Below are 23057 nucleotides of genomic sequence, written 5' to 3'. Positions count from 1 at the left end.
TAATTATTACACAACAACTAATTATACTGTGATTAGGTAGGTAGGTAGGTAGGTATTTACTTTATTAATCCCAGAGGGGAATTTTTTTTTAAATTAAATTAAATTTATATTACCACATAAATGATGCAACAGGAGAAAGCAGCAGCATGCACAGATGTAGCATTATTTATCATAGTATAAATTTGAGTTTGTGTCAGCTATTAGGACAGGGAAAATATCAGCTGCAGAAAGTGAGTGCAGGTGCAAAGGCAACTTAGAAAGGTAAAAGGATAAATCAGGCTTGTGTCTACAAACCAGACAAATGGTTTATATTTGTTCACATTCAAGTGTGTGCTGCTCCAACCAGTGCAGATAAACTAAACACAAATCAGACCTCGGATGGTTTACAGTACATAAAGGGGCTTAAACACTTTGGTCTTAAATGTGTAAAAGTCTAAGAGGGACATAAATAAGTGTTGAAAATTGGTCATAGTTCGCTAATAATTCAGAGATCCAAAGGTCACCAGCAGCTTTCCTTCTTTATTCTTTATTATATGTATATTATATATATAGATATATACTGTACTGTATGTATATATGTATGTTGACTGTGTTTATTGGTTTGTTGTATATAATATATATAGATATTTAATGTACTGTATATATACTGTATGTACTGTACATTTTATATTTATATTTTTTATTTTATTGCTTTTCTATTATATTATTCTATTCTATTATTATTTTATTCTATTGTTTCTATTATTGCTCCTGTATGTATGCTGCTGTGGCGAAAAAAAATTCCCCTCGGGGATTAATAAAGTATATACCTACCTACCTACCTACCTTTAGAAATGGCTGTATGCTAAGTTGATACGTTAACATTTAATAGAAGCAATGTATGCGATAAAAGCACTGGATCCAATAAATAATGGGCAGTAACAACAATAAAACTTGTGCATGAAGCTGTGATGAAGCTTCTTGGCTGAGTTAGTGCTTGAAGGAGGGCATTGTGGGTAGACATGGGTGTCGTCTTTGTTTTACACCCCACTGGAGTCTGTGTGCGTGTGTGTGTGTGTGTGTGCGTGCGTGTGTTACCCTGTAGTATGCCAGCTGTAGGCTGATCTGTATGAATGCGTCGGGGCTGATCCGACACTTCTTGATCTGTCCTTTTCCGAACTCCCTGAAAGGAAACACGTGGCAGTCCACGTCGTCGGCCAGCACCTGGGCGACAGCCAGGGAGCTGCAGACCTGAGCCTGAACCTGCCACACAGAACAAACAACACTCAGCAGCTGGAATAAAAGGTGGCCGTTTGGACTTCCTCTGAGGATTCATGCGACGACTGAAACTTTGTATTGCACTAAGAAATCAAAGGAAATGTTAATCCAACCACAGAAACTAGAAGATATGTAAAAAAAAAAAGACCATTTAGACTGAATTTAGCTGCATTAAAACATGTCTGTGATCTCCCTCCTTGTCTTCCCTCCTCATCTCTCACAGAGAAAAAAAGAAGAGCAAGTTATGCTGTGTGTATGTGTTAAGACACGTCTATGAGCATTAACAAAGCTATTTCAGAGACTTGAGGGTCCAGCAGAAATGTTGCGTAACCTTTGTGAGATGAGTGGTGCCACCAGGCCGAGAGCAGCAGCTTGTGTCGGGACGCTGCAGACGTTGTGGGCAACTTTGATTTCTGGCGTGACAGATTTTATATACTGTTATATTATTGACATGAATATGTTCGACATCGACAAAAGTAGTAATAAATGACTTTAGTTTCATTGTAAGAACACAACAAATGTTTCTGAGCGATCTTACAGTGACTCATCGTACCGAACACTTTAACTGTAGCTGTTAGAAATGTGAGCTGAATGAGTCTGAGACACGTTGTTCCATTACAGAAGGAGACTGGCTCAAATCTGCTGTCTGGTTTCATAACTGGACTCCAAACATCTGTTTAATAACTCTATAAAATGAATGCTGCTTAGCGAGTGTCCTGGCAGACGATGCATTGGGCAGCGGATGTAACGTGTTTTCAGGATGTCCAGAATACCATTCTCCTAAAATACAATATCTCCAGATGTCTCATGGGGAATTTTTTTAAACTTGGCAGAAACGTTGCCTTGATAACAAGAATGAACGGATTATATTTTGGGAGTTAATGTTCAAAGTCACTGTGATCTCACTTCTCCCTCATCTGTCCGTCCCATTCCCATGAGCACAATATCTCAGCAACGCCTTGAGGGAACTTAGCAAAACATTTTCTTGGTGCCAACGATGAACTGATAAGACTTTGGTGATCAAAGGTCAAGACCACCGTGACCTCAGATTGACCCATGCTTATGAGGGATATAATATATATGGGCTATATCTCAAGAACACCTTGAGGGACCTTCTTCAAATCTGCACAAATGTTCATTTGGCAAGGATGTGGTGTATAAATTAAAAAAGGTCAACGGTCAAGATCAATAAGACCGCGTGTGTCGTTATCCGCCTGTTCCATTCTCGTGAACGCGATATCTCAACAACGCCTTGACAGAACCTCTTCAAATTTGGCATAAACATGGAACTTCACTCAAAGATGAACTCAAATAGTTCTTCAGCTATTTTGTAAAAGGAGACACGAGAAAATGTGCTGCAGGAAACGTGAGATATTAAATCTGGACCAATGTGGGACTGACAGGCCACCAGCTCGACATGCTGATCTCAGAAAACAGGAATGATGGTGGATTTGATGTTTTTTTTAATTCAAATGTTCCCGTTGACACTACGAACTTCAACTCGGTGAAGTTTAGCACTTTCAATAAATAATGGTTGTAACGATGCTGCTATGCATATCTGGGGAGTTAGTCTCTGTGTGGCAGTAACTGTGAGGTCAACACAAATACCAGAGGATACTTGATCTCAACATGCGATGCTAATTTTAGTCTCACTGGACACGTCAAAAACATACTATAGCCGATCAGTCCTGTTACCACACACGTCTTATCAGGAGGTTTAACACTATTATATGAAAAAGCAAATAAATGTGCACCTGCTAACGGAGGATATGTGCAGGAGAAACACTGCAGCTTGAGTAAGGGGGTAAAGTAAACTGTTGGAAAAATTACTCAGAGGCTTGGTTCAAAATCAAACACATCGGACATTGTATTCTTGCAAGAAGGAGCAACTACATGCACCCTCAAAGAGAGGTGTCCAGCAGTGTTCCCCCCAGCAGTTCTCTAGCAGGGCTCTTTTCCCCAGCAGGTCCTCTCCTCCGCAGTCCTCTCGCAGTCCTTCCTCAGCAGTCCTTCCTCAGCAGTCCTTCTTCAGCAGTCCTTCCTCAGCAGTTCTTCTTCAGCAGTCCTTCCTCAGCAGTCCTTCTTCAGCAGTCCTTCTTCAGCAGTCCCCCAGCCTTCCAGCAGGGCTCGCCCCAGCCTGGTTTCCCCCAGCAGTCCTCTCCTCTGCTGTCCTCGTCTTCCCCTTTCCACACAGTCCTCTTCCTTAGGGCAACTTTTATATAGTTGACAAACAGTTGACAGTCACCCCCATTCTTTTTGTATCTGCTTTCGTATGGTAATACAACTCTGTATTACCATATTGTAATTGTAGGCCACAACCTTAACTTTCTTTCCAAAACTCTGGAGCGAGCTATCTTCAACCAACTCTCCTCCTATCTCCACCATAATAACCTTCTTGACCACCAGTCTGGTTTCAACAGACCACTCAACAGAGACGGTCCTCCTTCTGTCTCTGAGCAGCTTCACACTGCTAGAGCAGCCTCTCTGTCCTCTGTCCTGATCCTTCTAGACCTTCTGCTGCATTTGACACATTGAACCACCAGATCCTTCTTTCCTCCTTCAGGACCTCGGTGTCTCAGGCTCTGCTCTCTCCCTGTTCTCATCCTACCTCAATGACCTCACCTACCGGGGAACTTGGAGAGGATCTGTGTCTGAACCTTGTCCTCTCACTACTGGTGTCCCTCAAGGCTCCGTCCCGGGTCCCCTCCTCTTCTCTCTACACCGACTCTCTCGGCTCTGTCGTTCACTCGCATGTCTTTTCCTACCACAGCTATGCTGATGACACCCAACTGATCCTCTCTTTTCCCCGATCTGAAACACAGGTAGCAGCATGAATCTCTGTCTGTCTGACTGACATCTCTCAGTGGATGTCCTCACACCACCTGGAAATCAACCTCCACAAGACCGACCTGCTCTTCCTTCCAGGGAAAGACTGTCCCACCCTCGACCTGACTACGACCTTCAACAACTCTGTTATCCCGACCCTGACTGATAAGAACCTCGGAGACACTCCACAGTCAACTCTCTCTTACTGCCAACATCACTGCAACAACACGTTCCTGTAGATACATGCTGCACAACATCAGGAGAATACGTCCTCTTCTCACTCAGGAGGAGGTGCAGGTTCTGGTCCAGGTTCTGGTCCAGGCTCTGGTCATCTCACGTCTAGACTACTGTAACTCCCTCCTGGCAGGTCTACCTGTTAGCACCATCCGACCTCTGCAGCTCATCCAGAATGCTTCAGCTCGACTGGTCTTTAACCTCTTAAATACACTCACACTACTCCACTACTCCTCCTGCTCCTGCTCTTCCTCCTCCTCCTCCTCCTCAGCTCCCTTCACTGGTTACCAGTAGCTTCCCGCATCCGTTTCCAAACATTGGTACTTGCGTACCGTGCTGCGAACAGATCAGGTCCAGTCTACATCCAGGACATGGTCCAACCCTCCATCCCAGCCCAATCAGCTTGTTGCTCCTCACTGAGATAAACACTCTACAAAATCCCGACTGTTTGCTGTCCTGACTCCTAAATGGTGAATGAGCTCTCCACCGACATCAGGACAGCAGAAACTCTGAACATCTTCTGCCACAAACTAAAAACACACCTCTTCAGACTTCACCTTGAACAGTAGAACTTTAGTAGCTTAAAATGACACTTACTTTGTAGTTTGGCTTTCTGGAAGAAATTGTATTTTCTTGATTCTTATTGTTCTAGTTTTGTACCCTCATGGTTGAAATGCACTTATTGTAAGTCGCTTTGGATAAAAGCGTCAGATAAATGAAATTAAATCTAATGTAATGTAAGTAAGATGAAATAACTCCTGTTTTTTTTTCTCTGGTGCATTTCCCGTTTTATTCAGCCGTTCAGTAGGTGGCTCAGAGAGAGAGAGTAGCGCTCTGCAGGTGGTCTGGCAGCTCAGAGGAGTGAGGGGAAAACCCCGGCCTCTCTCAACAGCCGCATGCTTCAGCACTGACATCCACAGTGCTTTTGTCAGAGGAAACCACCTCTCACAAAATCTCTCTCTCTCTCTCACACACACACACACACACACACACACACACACACACACACACACACACACACACACACACACACACACACACACACACACACACACACACACACACACTGTAGTTGCAGACTTTGCTGATTCATCAATTATTAGCCAGTGAACATTTTCCCCTTCCATGAAAATTGAGATGGTCTGTCAATGTTTCACAGTTTCAGATTTATCATTTACTTTGTATAATTAAATATTTAATTAAAAACAATATCATGTTTTTATCTACTTGCTGCCAATGTGGTTCCTCCAGTTTCCTTGAAACTGTCTTTCCACTCGACCCCATTTCCTCATTGCCATCATCGTCATGCTGAACTCTATTTTGAAAATGACTAAAGACGAGCTCAACGTCAGACACAGTCAGAAGTGTTCACTCTTTCTTCTGAAGACAACACTCATGTTTTCCAATTACCGCGTCATTGAGGTGCATGAACATGATTATAATTGGTGTAAGAAGGAGGTCAGTCGGGGATATTTACCTCAGGAATCAAATCGTTATAGAGTCACAGATTGCTGATGTCAATGTGGAGGAGGAGCAACAGCAATGCAATGAGTGGAAGCAGCAGAGTAACCGTGTCAGGTCACGCTACATGAATACTTCATCTTAAATACCTAAAGATCATCATGCAAAATGGGCATCATGTAAAAGCCTTTTTGCATTTATATCTAGACCTCTGTTACTTAAAAAAAAAAAAAATTAAATCATGTTTGTTTGTATCAGAGTTCCAAGTCAGACTCGCAAAAAGAACAAAAGAAAACACGAATTAACAGTTTTATTTCATTTAAAAATGCTACTTTAGAGTGAAACCAATGAAGCTTGAATTCCTGCTCCTGTGTCAGTCGTGTGTTAGAGGAACCACAGCAATCAGAAAATACGGGGACAGACTTTTTATGCATGAATTTAGACCCTAAGTCTTTCTGAGCAAAGTGTTCCTTGATTAATATGATTACAATGGAAGACAACAGACAGTGATTTTAAATGAAAGAATATTATAGTTTACAGTGGATGATTACATTATTATTATTACGATATTACACTCAACAGAAGCCTGCATGAGGCCGGCCACTGAACTGTATAGTGCTGTGCCAAAATATGGTCACGAAATTATTAATTTTGCACCAGTTTGTTTGAGTTATATATTACATAGTCGTACACAAAGTGGATTTTTAGTGTGGCGATTCTGATCTTCTGTTTGGGTGTACTTCGTTCACGGATCGGAGGAAGGGGCTTTATCCTCAACATGTTTTGAAATTCTAGTCCGGTTGTGTCTTGCAGCTTGTGATGATTTTAAGATCAGGTAAAAAATATGAAGTTTCTGTAATCTGATACAATTTGCCTTCAAATGAACCCCGTCATATCATGTCATCAGGAACAGCCCGCCGCGCAATATTCAACATAACTTTAAATTATTTTGAGCATCGTCCTTTACATGCTGTGCAGGAGTGGGATCGTCTTCAACACTTCAGTACGTCACCAACAAATACATTATTAAGACAAAAGCAGCTTCCTACACTACTGTGGAGATATTTCATATCTCCTAGGTGAACTCTGTGTGAATGGTGTGGTTTTCGATTTCGGGCGAGAGGTCACAGATGAGGATGGAGTCAAAGATCAATGTAAAAGAATTCTTTATTGGACATGCAGCGTGGGAAGAAAGTACACAGTTTGCTGGACTGCAGAATTTCTTTGACTTTCTGAGAAAAACGTGAAGCCTGTCTACCCTCCCGTTACAAAGAAGTGGGGGTGGGACGTACATGGATGTCAGATAGCTTCACATAGGTCTGAACGTGGATGTTAATTATATATGTTCCTCCAGGGAGAAGTGCAGAGCAAAGGCATGCTGGACATGAGCCCATATGGATAAGTACCGAGCACATACATCCAGCTGGTTTGACTTTGTAAGTCATAAGTCACATTTAATGTTGTTAACAAAACCACATTTATGACTAGCAGGAAGTGTTTCCGGTTTCAGTCTTAAGTCACTTTAATGGTCTCACAACAGTGAAAATATATAAGCTGCTATAATAGTATGTTATGCTATATTAGATGTGTTAATAATAGGTAATGTAATAAATCATAACCCCCTCCCCCCCCACACACACACTTCTTTATAACAGAAGGGGGTAAAGGCTTCACATTTCTCTCACAAAGTTGAAGAAACTTTGCAGTCCAGTAAACTGCATTTCTTCCTGTGTCCAATAAACCTCATCTGTGACCAGTCTGTTCAAAGAAAATCCACCACACTTCCAACTGCAATCGTAAAATACAGTCAAAATATTTGGCTTCCTCTCCCTCATGATGTCGGGCGGTGGTGAGCTGTGGTGGCGGAAATAACATAATGGTTCTCAGACCTGCCAGCTCCAAATGAAAATGTATATGCTGCATGGACGCTGTTCTGCATGAGAACAGGGAAGTTACAGAGATACCATCAGGCTTGTCAAACGGATGTGGACTGTGGAGGGTTTCCAACAAGTACGTAAGGAAAGAAAAAACAAAGTTATCGTTTGATCAAAGCTGACCGACTGACAGCTTCTGACTAAACTGTTTGTTAGTGTTTAGTTTACCCTGCAGCCACACGTACATTAAGCAGGAAGGCCCGAAAGGTTCAAATCCTCCAATTGTTTTCGAATTTAAATTGAAACTGATCTGGTGTGTGAAAGGCTTGTTTGGCACCGTTCATTCCATGTTTCCTGAAAAGCCTGATGCACCGAACCTTTCAGCATTCAGATAAGTTCTACTATTCATCACAGTAACATTGGTGTCAATAAAAAGTGCTGCACAGCTGCAGAATAAAAGCAGAGGTTCGTTGTTGTCTGTGCTCCATCACAACTGGATGGTATGTTTCTTCCTTCACTCCTCTAGATGCCAACAAATATTTAGTCACAGAAGGTTCAGCTGCACAAATAAATGATCTCAAAATAGAATTTGTCAGATCATTACTTTGTCTCGGAGGGGGAAATCAGAGCTGACCATTTCCTGTAATTCACAAGTGAAAGTTGAACTGGAGACACTGTGAGATAAGAGAAATTGTTCCTGAACAACATCAAACAACAATTTAAAGGATGTTTTCATTCAAATATCACGATCTACACCAGGCAGAAACCAAAATGTGGATGTGGCTGTGATCAGTTTGACATGTTAAGAGGTTTTATGTGCGACATGTGACAGAAGTGCAGACTGATGGCTCTGGAAGAAAAATGCATCATGTTATTACGCTTCAAATTTTTCTGAGAAAAACAATCACAAACACAAAGTGTGCAGAGTCTAATTTAAAAAAACAACAACCCTGTGTGGCTGAATCCTGTGCTGACACACTGGGTTTACAGCCTTTTTATACTGCAGTCACTTCTGTACTAATGAAGCACATGTGTCATCTAGCTTGTGTTTGGTTTGAGGAAATGGAAATAATTTGTCATGCAGGTTGACATTATTAATATCATATTCAGGTAGGTTTGGTGCTACTAACGTGTGCAGCAGTCAAACAGCAGCAATTTCATGTGTGCTAATGTTCCTGTTTTGAAATCTTTCATTCTTGTGTGTTCCAGTTGCAGCAATGAGCATTTCCTTTCTGGCTCTGCACCCTTTTTTGATTACTGGTATTAATAGTTCTGGACTGTATGTCTGTTTAAGTGTGTTTGTTGGACGTTAAACTTAAATTAGGCAGCTCTGCAGGGACTCTGTGGCTGCTTGTTCTGGCAGGTCAGAGGAACAGAATGAAAACATTCAGGAATGTCCCTCGCAATATAATGAGGGTCACCACCGTTTACATGAAATGATGGCGTGTTAATGCCTCCAGGGACAACTAGTGAGTTAGTGGGTGCTCGTACCTCTGAAGGGATGTCCCAGACCAGCCTCTGTGGGAGGGGCAGCGAGCGGTCCACCTCTCCTTTGCAGTGGCCGTCCTCAGTGTAGCCCAGCTGGAAGGCGTCCGTGGCCAACGTGTACTGGAGAAGGAAATTAAATTACTCTTCACATCCATTCTTATGTATGTATCATAACTGTTTTCTGTCTGTTTCTTGTTTGTACAGAAACCCTGAAAGGTCAACGAGGGAAGTTCAGGGGATTGAAGACTCTTTTCACGGTCGGATGCCCAGGTTGTAAATTACAAAACAGTTTTTTTTCGCTGCGAGGTTGATTTGCTCACTGAAAAGACTTCTGTAGATGGAGAGGATGCGACAATGAAACCACGTAGAAGTGAGGCTTTGGTGACTACTCCGTACATACCAGCATATTTATATCATTAACTTTGAGTTGGTTGTAGAAACCTCTCCTTGTTATGCTGATCAACATAATATTAATGAGTTTGGAAAACCAGTTGTTTTGTGTTTTTCTTTGAATCCGGGTTTGTTAAAAGCAGTTTTTGCAGCATTGCGGAACATACTGACTCAGCTTGTACAGTATATAGAGAGGCTTCTGCAGAAACCCATAACTCATCTAACCGCATGCATTCTCTCCACTGCTCCGAACATTACTTAGTAAATGATGCACACAGACTTCAGATAAATTTAGTACTCATCTGAAGTTTTGTCAAATTTCATATTGTATTCCCACAATAATCAATATTTTATGCATCTACGTTTGTCACAGTTGGAAGTAAACTTGATGACTTTACTGGTGAATTACAAACATAGACTGTATGACATATCCTTAACCATTATAATGATGGTATCATGATTTCTCCAACAACCACATACGTATCTGCCAGTGGGCTCTTTGTTGTTCTGTAGCAGCAACATCATGGTAGTAATGCGTCATAACTGTCTGTAAAACATTTTCATATTCTAATCTCCTCTTTCTTAATACAGCCGCTCGGAGGAGGAGGAATCCCTCATACTTCTGAGTGACGCACGTGCACACACACCTCCCAAAGGTGAGCCACTGTAGGTGCATCGGCCCACGAGTGCTCCGCATTCAGCCCGCTCTTCCCGTTCTTGTAGATCACGATGGAGAAAGATTTATCGAACCACCTGGGAAATGAGAGATGGATTAAAAAACAGTCGGTACGTTACAAAAACATAGCTGAGGATCTAAATACTTCTTTCAAAGGACTAAAAATGAAGTACATTTCCTGAATGAAATCTAACAAAACACAGACTAAAAGTCTGCCGCCATGCCAGCAGTTGTGTAAGATGGCAATTGGGCACAATGGTGCTTTGAGTTAAATGCCAACATTCCAAATGAAACTGGCTTAATGTGTGTCTCTGCCCTCAGCATCTCTAATGTCAGTTCTGTGAAGAATTCAGAATACTTTCAAAAGAATTGTTATTATACAAGCAAATAAACATCCATGATAGGCGGTTCACATGCAAGCCCCCCAAAAAAAAAAAAAAAACGTGGTCTGTGTCCTGAACAATGAGACACACTGCTGCTGCCAAGAGTTTAAGAGGGTCAGAAATAATGAATGAGGACATTCAGATGGAGATGAGGGATTGTAGTTTATACATACAAAGGACAATTTAATTTGTATATACAGCATAAGAGAGATAAAAGTGTTCCAGATGTTGTAAATCGATTTTATTCATGTTCTCTAAACAGAGTAAAAGTTTAAGCATTTGTTTTAATTGTGAAGCTCTGATATGATTCATTAAATTACATTACATTTAGCTGACAGTTTTATCCAAAGCAACTTACAACACACCGATGGTACACCATCAGGAGCAATTTTAGGGTTCAGTGTCTTGCTCAAGGACACTTAGACATGTGGACAGGAGGAGCTGCGATTGAACCACCAACCTTCTGATTAGTGTGCAACCCACTCTACCGACTGAGCTACAGCCTCCATCTTCATCAGGTTGGGAGTTACATTTTACAGCCTATAAGATGATGTGATGATAAGATAATGTGAAAAGAGATTCTGCTTCTGCTGGAGAGGATGAAACAGAAAGAGGAGTGTTTCTGCTGTGACTCAGCTCATAGAGGAGGGGAAAACTTCTAATTTTAGATCTTCCTCTCTCAGCTCTGTGCAGGGCTGGAACCACTTCTGTAATACTTCTGTCAATGTGGGAGTTGTAATGTTTTCACATTACTTTCATTCTGGAATGACAAGAAGAACATTTTGTGGGCGTGATATGAGCAGCGCTGCCTCCTCAAAAATTTCCCTTCGGGGATTAATAAAGTAAATACCTACCTACCTACTGTGCGATTCTGTGCTAGGTTATGTTTACAATAATACAACATATATATATGCCATATCATATTACTTATATATGGGTCGTATTATCAACTACTAATCTTAAGGTGTAGACAAAAGGCTGTGAATGTAAATGAGAGTGATACTGATGGGCCAAACCAAAAGGTCACAGGAGGAGGTCTGCAACCTTTGGGGTCATATTCTGTTTCTCTTTGAGGTACTGTGTAAAACCAAAAGGTCACAGGAGGGGGTCTGCAACCTGTGGGGTCACATACTGTTATTCTTTGAGTCATAAACAGGAACAGACGGCGGTCTGGAGGACTCCAGGATGTGAAGGAAGACAACCACCACCTCGACCAACCAACAAAGGACACATCAACACACATGACTTTTTGGTTCCTGTCCTATAAGAAGACTGGGTCAGGGAAAGTCAGGAGGTCAGACTTCGTGAACTGACACATACTCTGTTGCGGTCAGGGAAACATAGTCTGGACCCAGAGCTCTGTAAACTGGTTATTCTGCTGCTGTTAAATAAATATCTTGAAGCCTGACATCTTCTCCTATTGCCTCATTAAAGAACACGCAGGACTGGAGGCTGACACATGTTGGCTTTGTACTAGCAGGAGCCCAAGTCCAACACTACCTACCTCCTGGAAGTCACCAAGGTTATTCACTCAAACAGCTTCTTTTTGTCTTTTTTTTCTTCTTTTTTTTTAGTTCACAGTTATTTTACACAGAGAAATTGACCCCCCGCCTCGATGGATACTCAAGCACTGGAGGAGAAGCGGGGGTGACCAGGGTGAAGCCGCTGCACTTAAGTGGAGATGGTGAACCCAGGATTTTCTGGGTTGAAGCAAGGCCCAGACTAGATGGTGCTTCAGACTGCACTGGTTCCTGCCAACTGCAGCCTCCACCAGGGGAAGTCTGCAGGACGCCTTGATAGACCTGCACAGGAGCTACGGGGAGGGTGACTCTTCCCCCTCTCTGACCAATTATGGGCACAGTAGATATTTGACATCTACCAGTCTGTTAATCAACTTAATTAACAGTTAGATTTATTACATCATATACATAATCTTGTGTGAAGGAGCTGTAGGGTGATGACTGAGATGAGCGTTAATAGTATCGGAGGCAGTACGAGAGACGTTGGATAAAATCTGAGATCATTTCAGGACTCGCAGGAAGCCAAGAAGCACAGAGATCAGTACAAGGAAACAAATCTGTCTTTCCTCTGTGACCTCCTCACCTGTCGTAACACTTCCCGTGGAGCAGAGACTTGGCGTAGCGGTCCAAGTTCCCTGCCGGGTCGTCTCCCCTCATGCCCTGCTCCTCATCGTCCAGGGTCACGAAGAAGGCCGCCCTCTCGATGGCATCCAGGGATCGCTTGTTCACACCAGAGCTGAAGTACTGCTTCCTCATCTGGGACCAAGGGATCCTGGGAGAGGGTGACACACATCATTAATACTCTGATCATGTCTTATCACCAACATATGCACTCAGAGATGTGTGATCAACCGCACAAGTTCAGATCTGTCAATGAGATCTATCAGGATGATGTGGTTCTATCAGATCTCTGTCAGGATGATGTGGTTCTATCAGATCTGTCAGGATGATGTGGTTCTATCAGATCTGTCAGGATGATGTGGTTCTATCAGATCTCTCAGGATGATGTGGTTCTATTAGATCTGTTAGGATGATGTGGTTCTATTAGATTTGTCAGGATGATGTGGTTCTATAAGATCTGTCAGGATGATGTGGTTCTATTAGATCTCTCAGGATGATGTGGTTCTATTAGATCTGTCAGGATGATGTGGTTCTATTAGATCTGTTAGGATGATGTGGTTCTATTAGATCTGTCAGGATGATGTGGTTCTATAAGATCTGTCAGGATGATGTGGTTCTATTAGATCTTTCAGGATGATGTGGTTCTATTAGATCTGTCAGGATGATGTGGTTCTATTAGATCTCTCAGGATGATGTGGCTCTATTAGATCTGTTAGGATGATGTGGTTCTATTAGATCTGTCAGGATGATGTGGTTCTATTAGATCTGTCAGGATGATGTGGTTCTATTCGATCTGTTAGGATGATGTGGTTCTATTAGATCTGTCAGGATGATGTGGTTCTATTCGATCTGTTAGGATGATGTGGTTCTATTAGATCTGTTAGGATGATGTGGTTCTATTAGATCTGTCAGGATGATGTGGTTCTATTTGATCTGTTAGGATGATGTGGTTCTATTCGATCTGTCAGGATGATGTGGTTCTATTCGATCTGTCAAGATGATGTGGTTCTATTAGATCTGTTAGGATGATGTGGTTCTATTAGATCTGTCAGGATGATGTGGTTCTATTCGATCTGTTAGGATGATGTGGTTCTATTAGATCTGTCAAGATGATGTGGTTCTATAAGATCTGTCAGGATGATGTGGTTCTACAAGATCTCTGAGATCAGATGGAACCTGGTCATAAAGAACTTTGCAAGTCAGCAGGATAATGTTTAATTCTATTCTTGATTTCACAGGAAGCTGATGACGAGAAACTGAAACAGGAGAAATATGATCTCGTTAAATCTTCTCTGCCTGCAGAATTTTGGATCAACTACAGGTTTGAGAAGTTTGGACAACTTGACAACAATAAATTACAATAATCTCGTCTGGAAGTGACAAACACATGAATCAACTTTTCTTCATCATGCATGGACGAGATGTTCCTGATGTCCAACACAGAAAGACAGACGACCATCCACACTCACATTCACAGCTACGGTCAAGTGACAATCAGCAGTTCATCAAAAATCAACGCCTGCATGTCTTTGGACCGTGGGATGAATCCTCCACAGAGGCCCCCGCCGGGGTTCAAACACACAACCTTCCTGCTATGAGACGACAGCGACGTCCCAACATCACAAATATGTAATATAAAACCATGTTTCCATAAACTGGAGTGACTTCCACAAACTGAATGCCCCAAAGTAGATTTCACACAGCTGCAGATAAATCATTGGATGGAAACACAATGATGGATGTTTTCCTAACTGGTTCTTGAGTGGACAATGAGACTTCCGGTCTGTCGGCTGCTTCAGTCCAGACGAAAGTCTCAACAACTATTAGATGCCACTGCCAGTTTTGTACAAAGATTATTGATGCTCCAAAGGATAAATCCTCCAGATTAACAGCATAATGAGGCAGTCGCTGTATGTAATTATAAAAATTGTATATACATTTATTAAAAAAAAGGAGTCACGTTGACCATAATTCAAGATATTTTCTCATCATTAAAATAATTAATACTTGTCTTTATTATGCAATGATATGGTTTAAATCAGTTCTTTAAAAAGTGAAAAATGACCCTCACAAATTCAGATATTAAATGTTCAAAGTTTTTTCTTATATTGTAAACTATTGTATTTGAGAAGCCAGACCCCACGAATGTTTGTTTTGTTAAATACTTATTTTTAAACATGAATTTCTGCAATTTTATTTTGTACCAGTCGAAGTTAAACTCTGAATATCTTTGCGTTTACCACTTCACTCGCAGCAACTTAACTCGATGTGCAGAATGTGGTCGCCTGCTGGAGACACTCACACTAACCTGCTTTTACACACAACTTAGATGTGAAAACACACAACAGGATGCCAACGTGGAAAACACATTTGCTTTGGCTCGACTACAGAAAACAATCACGGTCACTTTATATTTCTGTCACTGAGTGAGGGGATAAAACATCCTAAATCAGTGTGTGTGTGTGATTGTGTTTCTTTCAGCTGATCTCTTCTGGTCATTACATTACATTACATTTATCTGACGCTTTTATCCAAAGCGACTTACAATAAGTGCATTTCAACCATGAGGGTACAAAACCAGAACAATAAGAATCAAGAAAATACAATTTCTTCCAGAAAGCCAAACTACAAAGTGCTATCAGTAAGTTCCATTATGATCATCACCACAAACACACTTCAGCGCCAACTGCACAACTCGAACACACACTCTCACTTTCTCTTCAGAGTCGTTATCGTCAGCTTTCAACAGCTCGTCTTATCGCGACGCCGCATCTTAAGATAATCCCGACGCGCCGCCGTTTTCTGAGCTCATCTTTCTCTGCCTTCCCACTCCTTCACTCTCTCAACTCATTCGGTTTCTCTTTCAGAATGACCTAAACTCTCCTGCAGTATCACAGCAGCTCATCAAACACACTGTCGAATGGCTTCCTGTCATTGTCTGAACTTCTTGGTACTCAGCTGTACTGGCAGATTACAAAACTGTGACATTGACCTCTGACCTTGTTTATATTGTGGTGAGTGATGTAACTGAACTTGTATGTCACCATGAATCAGAGCATCAGTCAGTGTTGTGCAGTAAAATGTAAACAGACCATAAAGTGTGGTGTGTTCTGGGTACTTCGATGGCACCTGCTGATTAGACTGCAGCTCGGGGGTTTAATTCAGCTCCAGGACCAGATGAAGCACGAGTTATGAAAGTACAGACCTCCGACACGCGTCGCCGTCACCGCTCACCTGGACAGGCGCTGAGCGTCGGTGGGTTTGTGTGCTGTCAGTGAAAAGTTTGTCTGAAGGTACATCTACATTCATAATTGAAGAATTGGACTTTAAAAGTCAAAGAAGTGGATTATTGTTCTGCTTGTCAACCTGTCAAAGTTGGAAAAATACAGATGCCAACCAACTTAACTTAGAAATCCCCAAACAGACAACTTTGTTCAGTTTCAGATGAAGCTGCTTTCGTCCTTTGGTTCCTTTTTTAAACTCAACTCAGCTTTACTTGTATGGCACCTTTTATACAAGCCGGGAGCCCAAAGTGCTTCAAATCAGAGCAACATACACATACGTATGCTTGTTTACTTGTTTGGTTCTTTACAAAAACAAATAAACAAGCATACAAAACAGAAAAATAAGTTTAAAAATAAACTAAAACTAGTGAAAATATAGGATAAATAAAATGAAGCACTTCAAATTGCAACAATAACAACATTTTAAGAATCAATAAATAAAATTCAGAAAAGTAAAATAAACAACAGGAATAAAAACAATAATTAGAATTTAAAATCAGGATGATAAATATCATTAGAAAGCCAGATTATAAAGATAGGTCTTTAATTTCCTTAAAGAAAACGTAGAGTTAAAAACTACAGATCGGAGCCTGATATCACGTAGGGATGGGACACGATGTTAGAATACATAAATAGTCCTTATAATATAAAAAAAAATATTATTACATGCGACTACTGTTCTTCCTTATTTCCCGTTTTCCCCGGCACCCGGTTGTAATGCGTTACTCCCATCAGAAGATGGCAGTAATGCACCTAAAGGCGGGTGAATATTCGATTCACATTCGAATAGTTCCCAGCAATTTTCGAATAGTAATTTTACTTGAAATTTGCCCATCGCTAGTATCACTCTCATATTCCTCCCAAACATGAGCAATGAATAATTATTACAATAATATTTCAGTAAATCTAGGAGGACCGTCGGCTCCTACCGGTCTCCAGCAGTGAGAGCTCCCAGTCTCTCCTCTCCAGGTAACGGGGATGACGGCTCCTCCAGGATCCTCTGGATCTGGAACTCGATCTCCCTGGGAGACAGCAGCCGGCCCGCCCGGTACACCCACAGACGGAAATAGCGCCCCCTGTGGTACACTACCACGAACTCGCTGTCCTGCCAGTGCTGGAGCACATCTGCGGAGGAGAGGGGGATTATTCCTGACTCGTCACTCTTTTCTCAAACAGTACATTTGAGTAAATCTACTTTTCTGTAATCAGGGCCTCTAATCAAGTTCTTTTATTTCTGCACTTTTAGAAATTAATTGTTGTTGGGATGCAGCTGTGCACGTCTGTGGAGGTCCAGAATCGCAGTCACTCTGAGCCAAAGATACATTTCTCCAAGAAACAACAGAGGAAATGTCGATCTGATTTTTGTTTTTTTTGGGGGGCAGTTAGCCGATTTTTGACAGCACAGTGGAGACAGACAGAAAATGCAGGAAACATCCAGACAGCTGAGTCCAGCTGCTCAGCCCGTGTTTCAGCTGCTGTTGTGTAAAGCTGCTCTCATTTGGACATTTAGGTTAGGTTAGGTTAGGTAGTTACTTTATTAATCCCCAAGGGGAATTTTTTTTGCTACAACAGCATACAGAAGCAATAAGATAATAATAGAATAATAGAAAAGCAATAAAATAGTAAAATAGCAGTAAAAAAATATATAAAATGCACAGTATATACAGTATATACAGTACAGTATATATCTATATATATTATATACAAACAACCAAGAAACACAGTCAACAGTGTTATTGTTGTGTGATTGATTTTGCCAGAGGTGAGTTATTGTACAGTCTTATTGCGGTCGGCAGGAATGATCTCCTGTATCAGGAATGATCTCCCGTATCAGGAATGATCTCCCGTATCAGGAATGATCTCCCGTATCTGGAATGATCTCCCGTATCTGGAATGATCTCCCGTATCTAGAATGATCTCCCGTATCTGGAATGATCTCCCGTATCAGGAATGATCTCCCGTATCTGGAATGATCTCCTGTATCTGGAATGATCTCCTGTATCAGGAATGATCTCCTGTATCTGGAATGATCTTCTGTATCTAGAATGATCTCCTGTATCTGGAATGATCTCCTGTATCAGGAATGATCTCCTGTATCTAGAATGATCTCCTGTATCTGGAATGATCTCCTGTATCTGGAATGATCTCCTGTATCTAGAATGATCTCCTGTATCAGGAATGATCTCCTGTATCTGGAATGATCTCCTGTATCAGGAATGATCTCCTGTATCTGGAATGATCTCCTGTATCAGTAATGATCTCCTGTATCTGGAATGATCTCCTGTATCAGTAATGATCTCCTGTATCAGGAATGATCTCCTGTATCAGGAATGATCTCCTGTATCTGGAATGACCTCCTGTATCTGGAATGATCTCCTGTATCTAGAATGATCTCCTGTATCAGGAATGATCTCCTGTATCTGGAATGATCTCCTGTATCAGTAATGATCTCCTGTATCTGGAATGATCTCCTGTATCAGTAATGATCTCCTGTATCAGGAATGATCTCCTGTATCTGGAATGATCTCCTGTATCAGGAATGATCTCCTGTATCTGGAATGATCTCCTGTATCTGGAATGATCTCCTGTATCAGGAATGATCTCCTGTATCTAGAATGATCTCCTGTATCTGGAATGATCTCCTGTATCAGGAATGATCTCCTGTATCTGGAATGATCTCCTGTATCAGGAATGATCTCTTGTATCTGGAATGATCTCCTGTATCTGGAATGATCTCCTGTATCTAGAATGATCTCCTGTATCAGGAATGATCTCCTGTATCTGGAATGATCTCCTGTATCTGGAATGATCTCCTGTATCTGGAATGATCTCCTGTATCAGGAATGAACTCCTGTATCTGGAATGATCTCCTGTATCAGTAATGATCTCCTGTATCAGGAATGATCTCCTGTATCAGTAATGATCTCCTGTATCAGGAATGATCTCCTGTATCAGGAATGATCTCCTGTATCTGGAATGATCTCCTGTATCAGGAATGATCTCCTGTATCTGGAATGATCTCCTGTATCAGGAATGATCTCCTGTATCTGGAATGATCTCCTGTATCAGTAATGATCTCCTGTATCAGTGATGATCTCCTGTATCAGGGATGATCTCCTGTATCTGGAATGATCTCCTGTATCAGGAATGATCTCCTGTATCTGGAATGATCTCCTGTATCAGTAATGATCTCCTGTATCAGGGATGATCTCCTGTATCTGGAATGATCTCCTGTATCTGGAATGATCTCCTGTATCAGGAATGATCTCCTGTATCAGGAATGATCTCCTGTATCTGGAATGATCTCCTGTATCAGGAATGATCTCCTGTATCAGGAATGATCTCCTGTATCTGGAATGATCTCCTGTATCAGTAATGATCTCCTGTATCAGTAATGATCTCCTGTATCAGGAATGATCTCCTGTATCAGGAATGATCTCCTGTATCTGTCCTTGTGACATTTCAGGGTCTCCATGAGGCTCTTTGTCGATACGTTTTGTTTGTTTGTAATTTCTCCCCTCTTTGCATCTGAATAAGACAGGATGCTGCTTGTTGATAAATAATATGTAATAAATAAATACATGTAATAAAGTAACTACCTACCTTGATGATTGAGTATATCCAGAATATCCAATAAACCACAAACTCTGGTACTGATCTGCAGAAACTGAGTGTGTGTGTTTTAATGTTTTACCAGTGTCAACTCCTGGTGTGCGTGTTGTGTTGAACATCCTCTCACACTGAGCAGCACACAGAGGGATGACAGTACCTGGAACACGACTCTGAGACACACACACACACACACACACACACACACACACACACACACACACACACACACACACACACACACACACACACACACACACACACACACACACACATTATTAATTTATATTATTCATTCCTTCTCATCTTCTCATATTTCAGCTACTGAAATGGAGTTTGGTTAAAAAAAATCTGAAAGCTCCTCCTCAGCTGTGGGTGTTAACATGAACAGAACATGACAACAGTTACATCAACTCTCACCACTGGGACCCTAATACAAACACACATTTCAACATAATGACTCCTGAACTCTGCAGGATGTTTGTGGTCTCACCGGTTTGAGCTCCTCCCGGTTGACCTTGCGGCGGTAGAGCAGCAGGGCCGTGATGGTGTTGCCTGCTCTCGCTGCCTGCACCGAGGTCGGTGTCACGTACAGAAAGTCCTGCATGGTAAAGCAAGAAAGGGGATTGATAATTAGAAAACAAGATCCATTTTGGCTCAACCTTATCTCCAAGATTTGAGAAGTTGTAAAGAGATACAACACATTTAAATTCATCTCTAGAGTTAAAAGGCAGCTGAATACCATCCCATAGTAGTTACTGTTGACCATTATTGGACTTCGGCTCCTCAGGTAGATGTATTCCTCCCACCAGTCGCTCACCTGGAACCAAAACAGGATATTAAAGTTTCTTTCCTCTGTTAATTCCCAACAAACAGGACAAAGCAAATTAAGTAACTTCACAAACACTTGAAGATTTTGTGAATTATTTCTCTTAAAGATTTGAGACATTGCTGGCTGCACACTTAGCGACGCGTTTTCCATCTCCCTGCAGTGGTTGGTCTGCTGGAGAAAGTAGGCGGCGCTAACACAACAGTCCGCTATTCATCTGACCAGCATCACACAGGTGACACTTTGGATGTCTGGGAAATAAGGTGCAAAACACAACTGCAATTACTGCTTATCACCATATGGGCCGCTAGAGAGAATAAAACAGATCTTTTGATGCAAATACTTTTGTACCTTTGCTTAAGTTGAAATTTTAAATATAGTGGTACTGTTACTTTTATTTAAGTTAAAGGTCACGGTGGTTTTTCTACCATTGCATAACAACAGTTTACACATAGTTAGGAGTGTGTGAAAAACCTTATTTGTATTTTCATTGGTTGTCCACACTATTTAATTGAGTTTGAGCATTTATGTTTGATGCATCATCAGTAGCCTGTTTAAAAAAAAAAAAAAAAATGTATTGTTGGTTATTTTCTTGTAAAATTGTTTGCTGCAGAAGGCAAATGTAGGTTGACAATGCAAAAGCTGCATTTGTGGAAAAACAATAGATATTAAACATGGAGGACGAGCCCTGCAGTGTGTGAAGTCAGGAGGAAATGGTTATATTTTGCTTTTTATTCACCTATTAACATGAAGCGGCAACCACCAGTGAGGTCACCCATTGGTTTGGAAACAGCCGTCATGAAACCTTGAGTGCGTATTTCGTCCGTCACCATCTTGCTAGTTCTGAGCAGCTTGGAGCAGGAAGTGACCATATTTGGATGAGCTGAGGGGAGGAGCCAGCGATGGATCTGACTGATCTGATTGGAAACCTGACGAAGCTACGTCCCACCCACTGTTGTTTTTGCACTGTCACCGCAACACGTCCAACCGGATGTGTGTGAGAGTGTATTTCTGTATGTGTGAATGAATACACTTACATAGTTGGTGGCCCACAGAGCTTTAAGTTTCAGGTAGCGTTGGAGGCGGTTTCCCAGGCTCGACTCAAACTGATTGGCCAAATCCGTCATCCGTTTAAACTCTGGATCTGTCAGCAGGGGGCGCACTGACTCCAAGTACTGAGACAGGGAGAGGAAGAGGAAGGACAGTCGTGAGCGGTGCTGTTGGTTAGTGTAAAAGTTATTACATTAGTTAAAGTAGATGAGTGTGTATGTATAGCATGTATATAAATGTGTGCAGGTGTGTGTGTTTGTGTGCATGCTCACCCTGTCCAGTGTGTCTTTGATAACGGGAACAGGCAGGTGAGGTAGAGAGGTCTGATAGCTGTACAGCAGCGGCTTCCTGCTGGAAAATAACCCCACCAGAGTCTGAGAGAAACACAGTCAGAGGTCGGGGACATTTTCAGAGACGCTTTTCGAATATAACAGATGACACATGAATGTTAATGTTAAAACTGCCAGTAAACGCAATCTAAAACCGTTTCTACACAGCAGCCACAGGAGGAAGCTGCGACTCACCACCCAGATTTTGGTGGTGTTGGAGACCCGGCCGTGCTGCTCGAACATCCACTGGTGGTACGAGAGCAGCAGCTTCAGGCAGAAGCGCAGGGCGAGGATGAGGGAGAGCCACAGCAGAGTGCTGAAGAGCAGCGCCGACACCATGGTCTGACCCTGGGCACTGAGAGACACGTGGAGACTGGACAGAGGACAGAGGACAGGGGGAAGACATTTTAACATAACATGTTTCATTTGAACATAAAACCTGTGTTTCTGATTGAGAACCAACTTTTCTAAAAATTTAGAATGAATTAAAGATTTCGACAAATTTAGATCTGATAACATATGACTTGAGTTACCTGACCCTAATTTACATTTATAAGCACCATCTAAACATTTAATACATGTTTATAACACTATACTGCAGCTGCATGCAGCTATAAAGATATTGAGGTGTTTATTTGACAGATACAGGAGATCATTCCTGCCCACTGCCATAAGACTGTACAATAACTCACCTCTGGCAAAATCCATCACAGTACAATAACACTGTTGACTGTGTTTCTTGGTTGCTTGTATATTATATATATAGATATATACTTTACTGTATGTATATATATACATATATATATTTGTTGACTGTGTTTATTGGTTTGTTGTATATAATATATATATATATATATATATATATATATATATATAATGTACTGTATATACTGTGCATTTTATATTTTATATTTTTTACTGCTATTTACTGCTATTTTATTTTATTGCTTTTCTATTATATTATTTTATTCTATTGTTTCTATTATTGCTTCTGTATGTATGCTGCTGTGGCGAAAAAATTTTCCCCTCGGGGATTAATAAAGTATATACCTACCTACCTACCTACCTACCTACCTACCTACCTACCTACCTTAATGAACAGTGTTAGTCAGCAATTATAATGTCTCCTCAGGAAACATGCTTTAGATCACTGTGTGGTTTTGTCATTCAGTTAATACACCTGCTTCTTTTTACGGTTACACTCATTAGCAGTTATATATTCTCAC

The 23057-nt window shown here is 41.3% G+C and overlaps 1 protein-coding gene across 1 annotated transcript in view; it reads right to left on the bottom strand.

Annotated features, from left to right (window-relative positions):
- cpt1a2b (carnitine palmitoyltransferase 1A2b) overlaps positions 1-23057 on the bottom strand; it is a 44452-nt gene that overhangs the window by 11376 nt on the left and 10019 nt on the right. Inside the window, exons 4-14 of the mRNA XM_069709924.1 lie at positions 22027-22204; positions 21775-21876; positions 21490-21627; positions 20366-20443; positions 20117-20224; positions 19709-19796; positions 16944-17139; positions 12693-12881; positions 10178-10283; positions 9144-9260; positions 1078-1242 (exon numbers count right to left, since the gene is read on the bottom strand). Of these exons, the coding sequence (XP_069566025.1) occupies positions 1078-1242; positions 9144-9260; positions 10178-10283; positions 12693-12881; positions 16944-17139; positions 19709-19796; positions 20117-20224; positions 20366-20443; positions 21490-21627; positions 21775-21876; positions 22027-22204 (1465 nt within the window). The remainder of the gene's footprint in view (positions 1-1077; positions 1243-9143; positions 9261-10177; positions 10284-12692; positions 12882-16943; positions 17140-19708; positions 19797-20116; positions 20225-20365; positions 20444-21489; positions 21628-21774; positions 21877-22026; positions 22205-23057) is intronic.

This window comes from Brachyistius frenatus, unplaced genomic scaffold, assembly GCF_029030835.1.
Source record: "Brachyistius frenatus isolate BFR_SWC_R1_liver_20210118 unplaced genomic scaffold, ASM2903083v1 Contig_87, whole genome shotgun sequence".
Lineage (NCBI taxonomy): Eukaryota > Metazoa > Chordata > Actinopteri > Embiotocidae > Brachyistius > Brachyistius frenatus.
The sequence above is the reverse complement of the archived record's forward strand: the minus strand, read 5'-3'. Positions and strand labels throughout refer to the sequence as shown.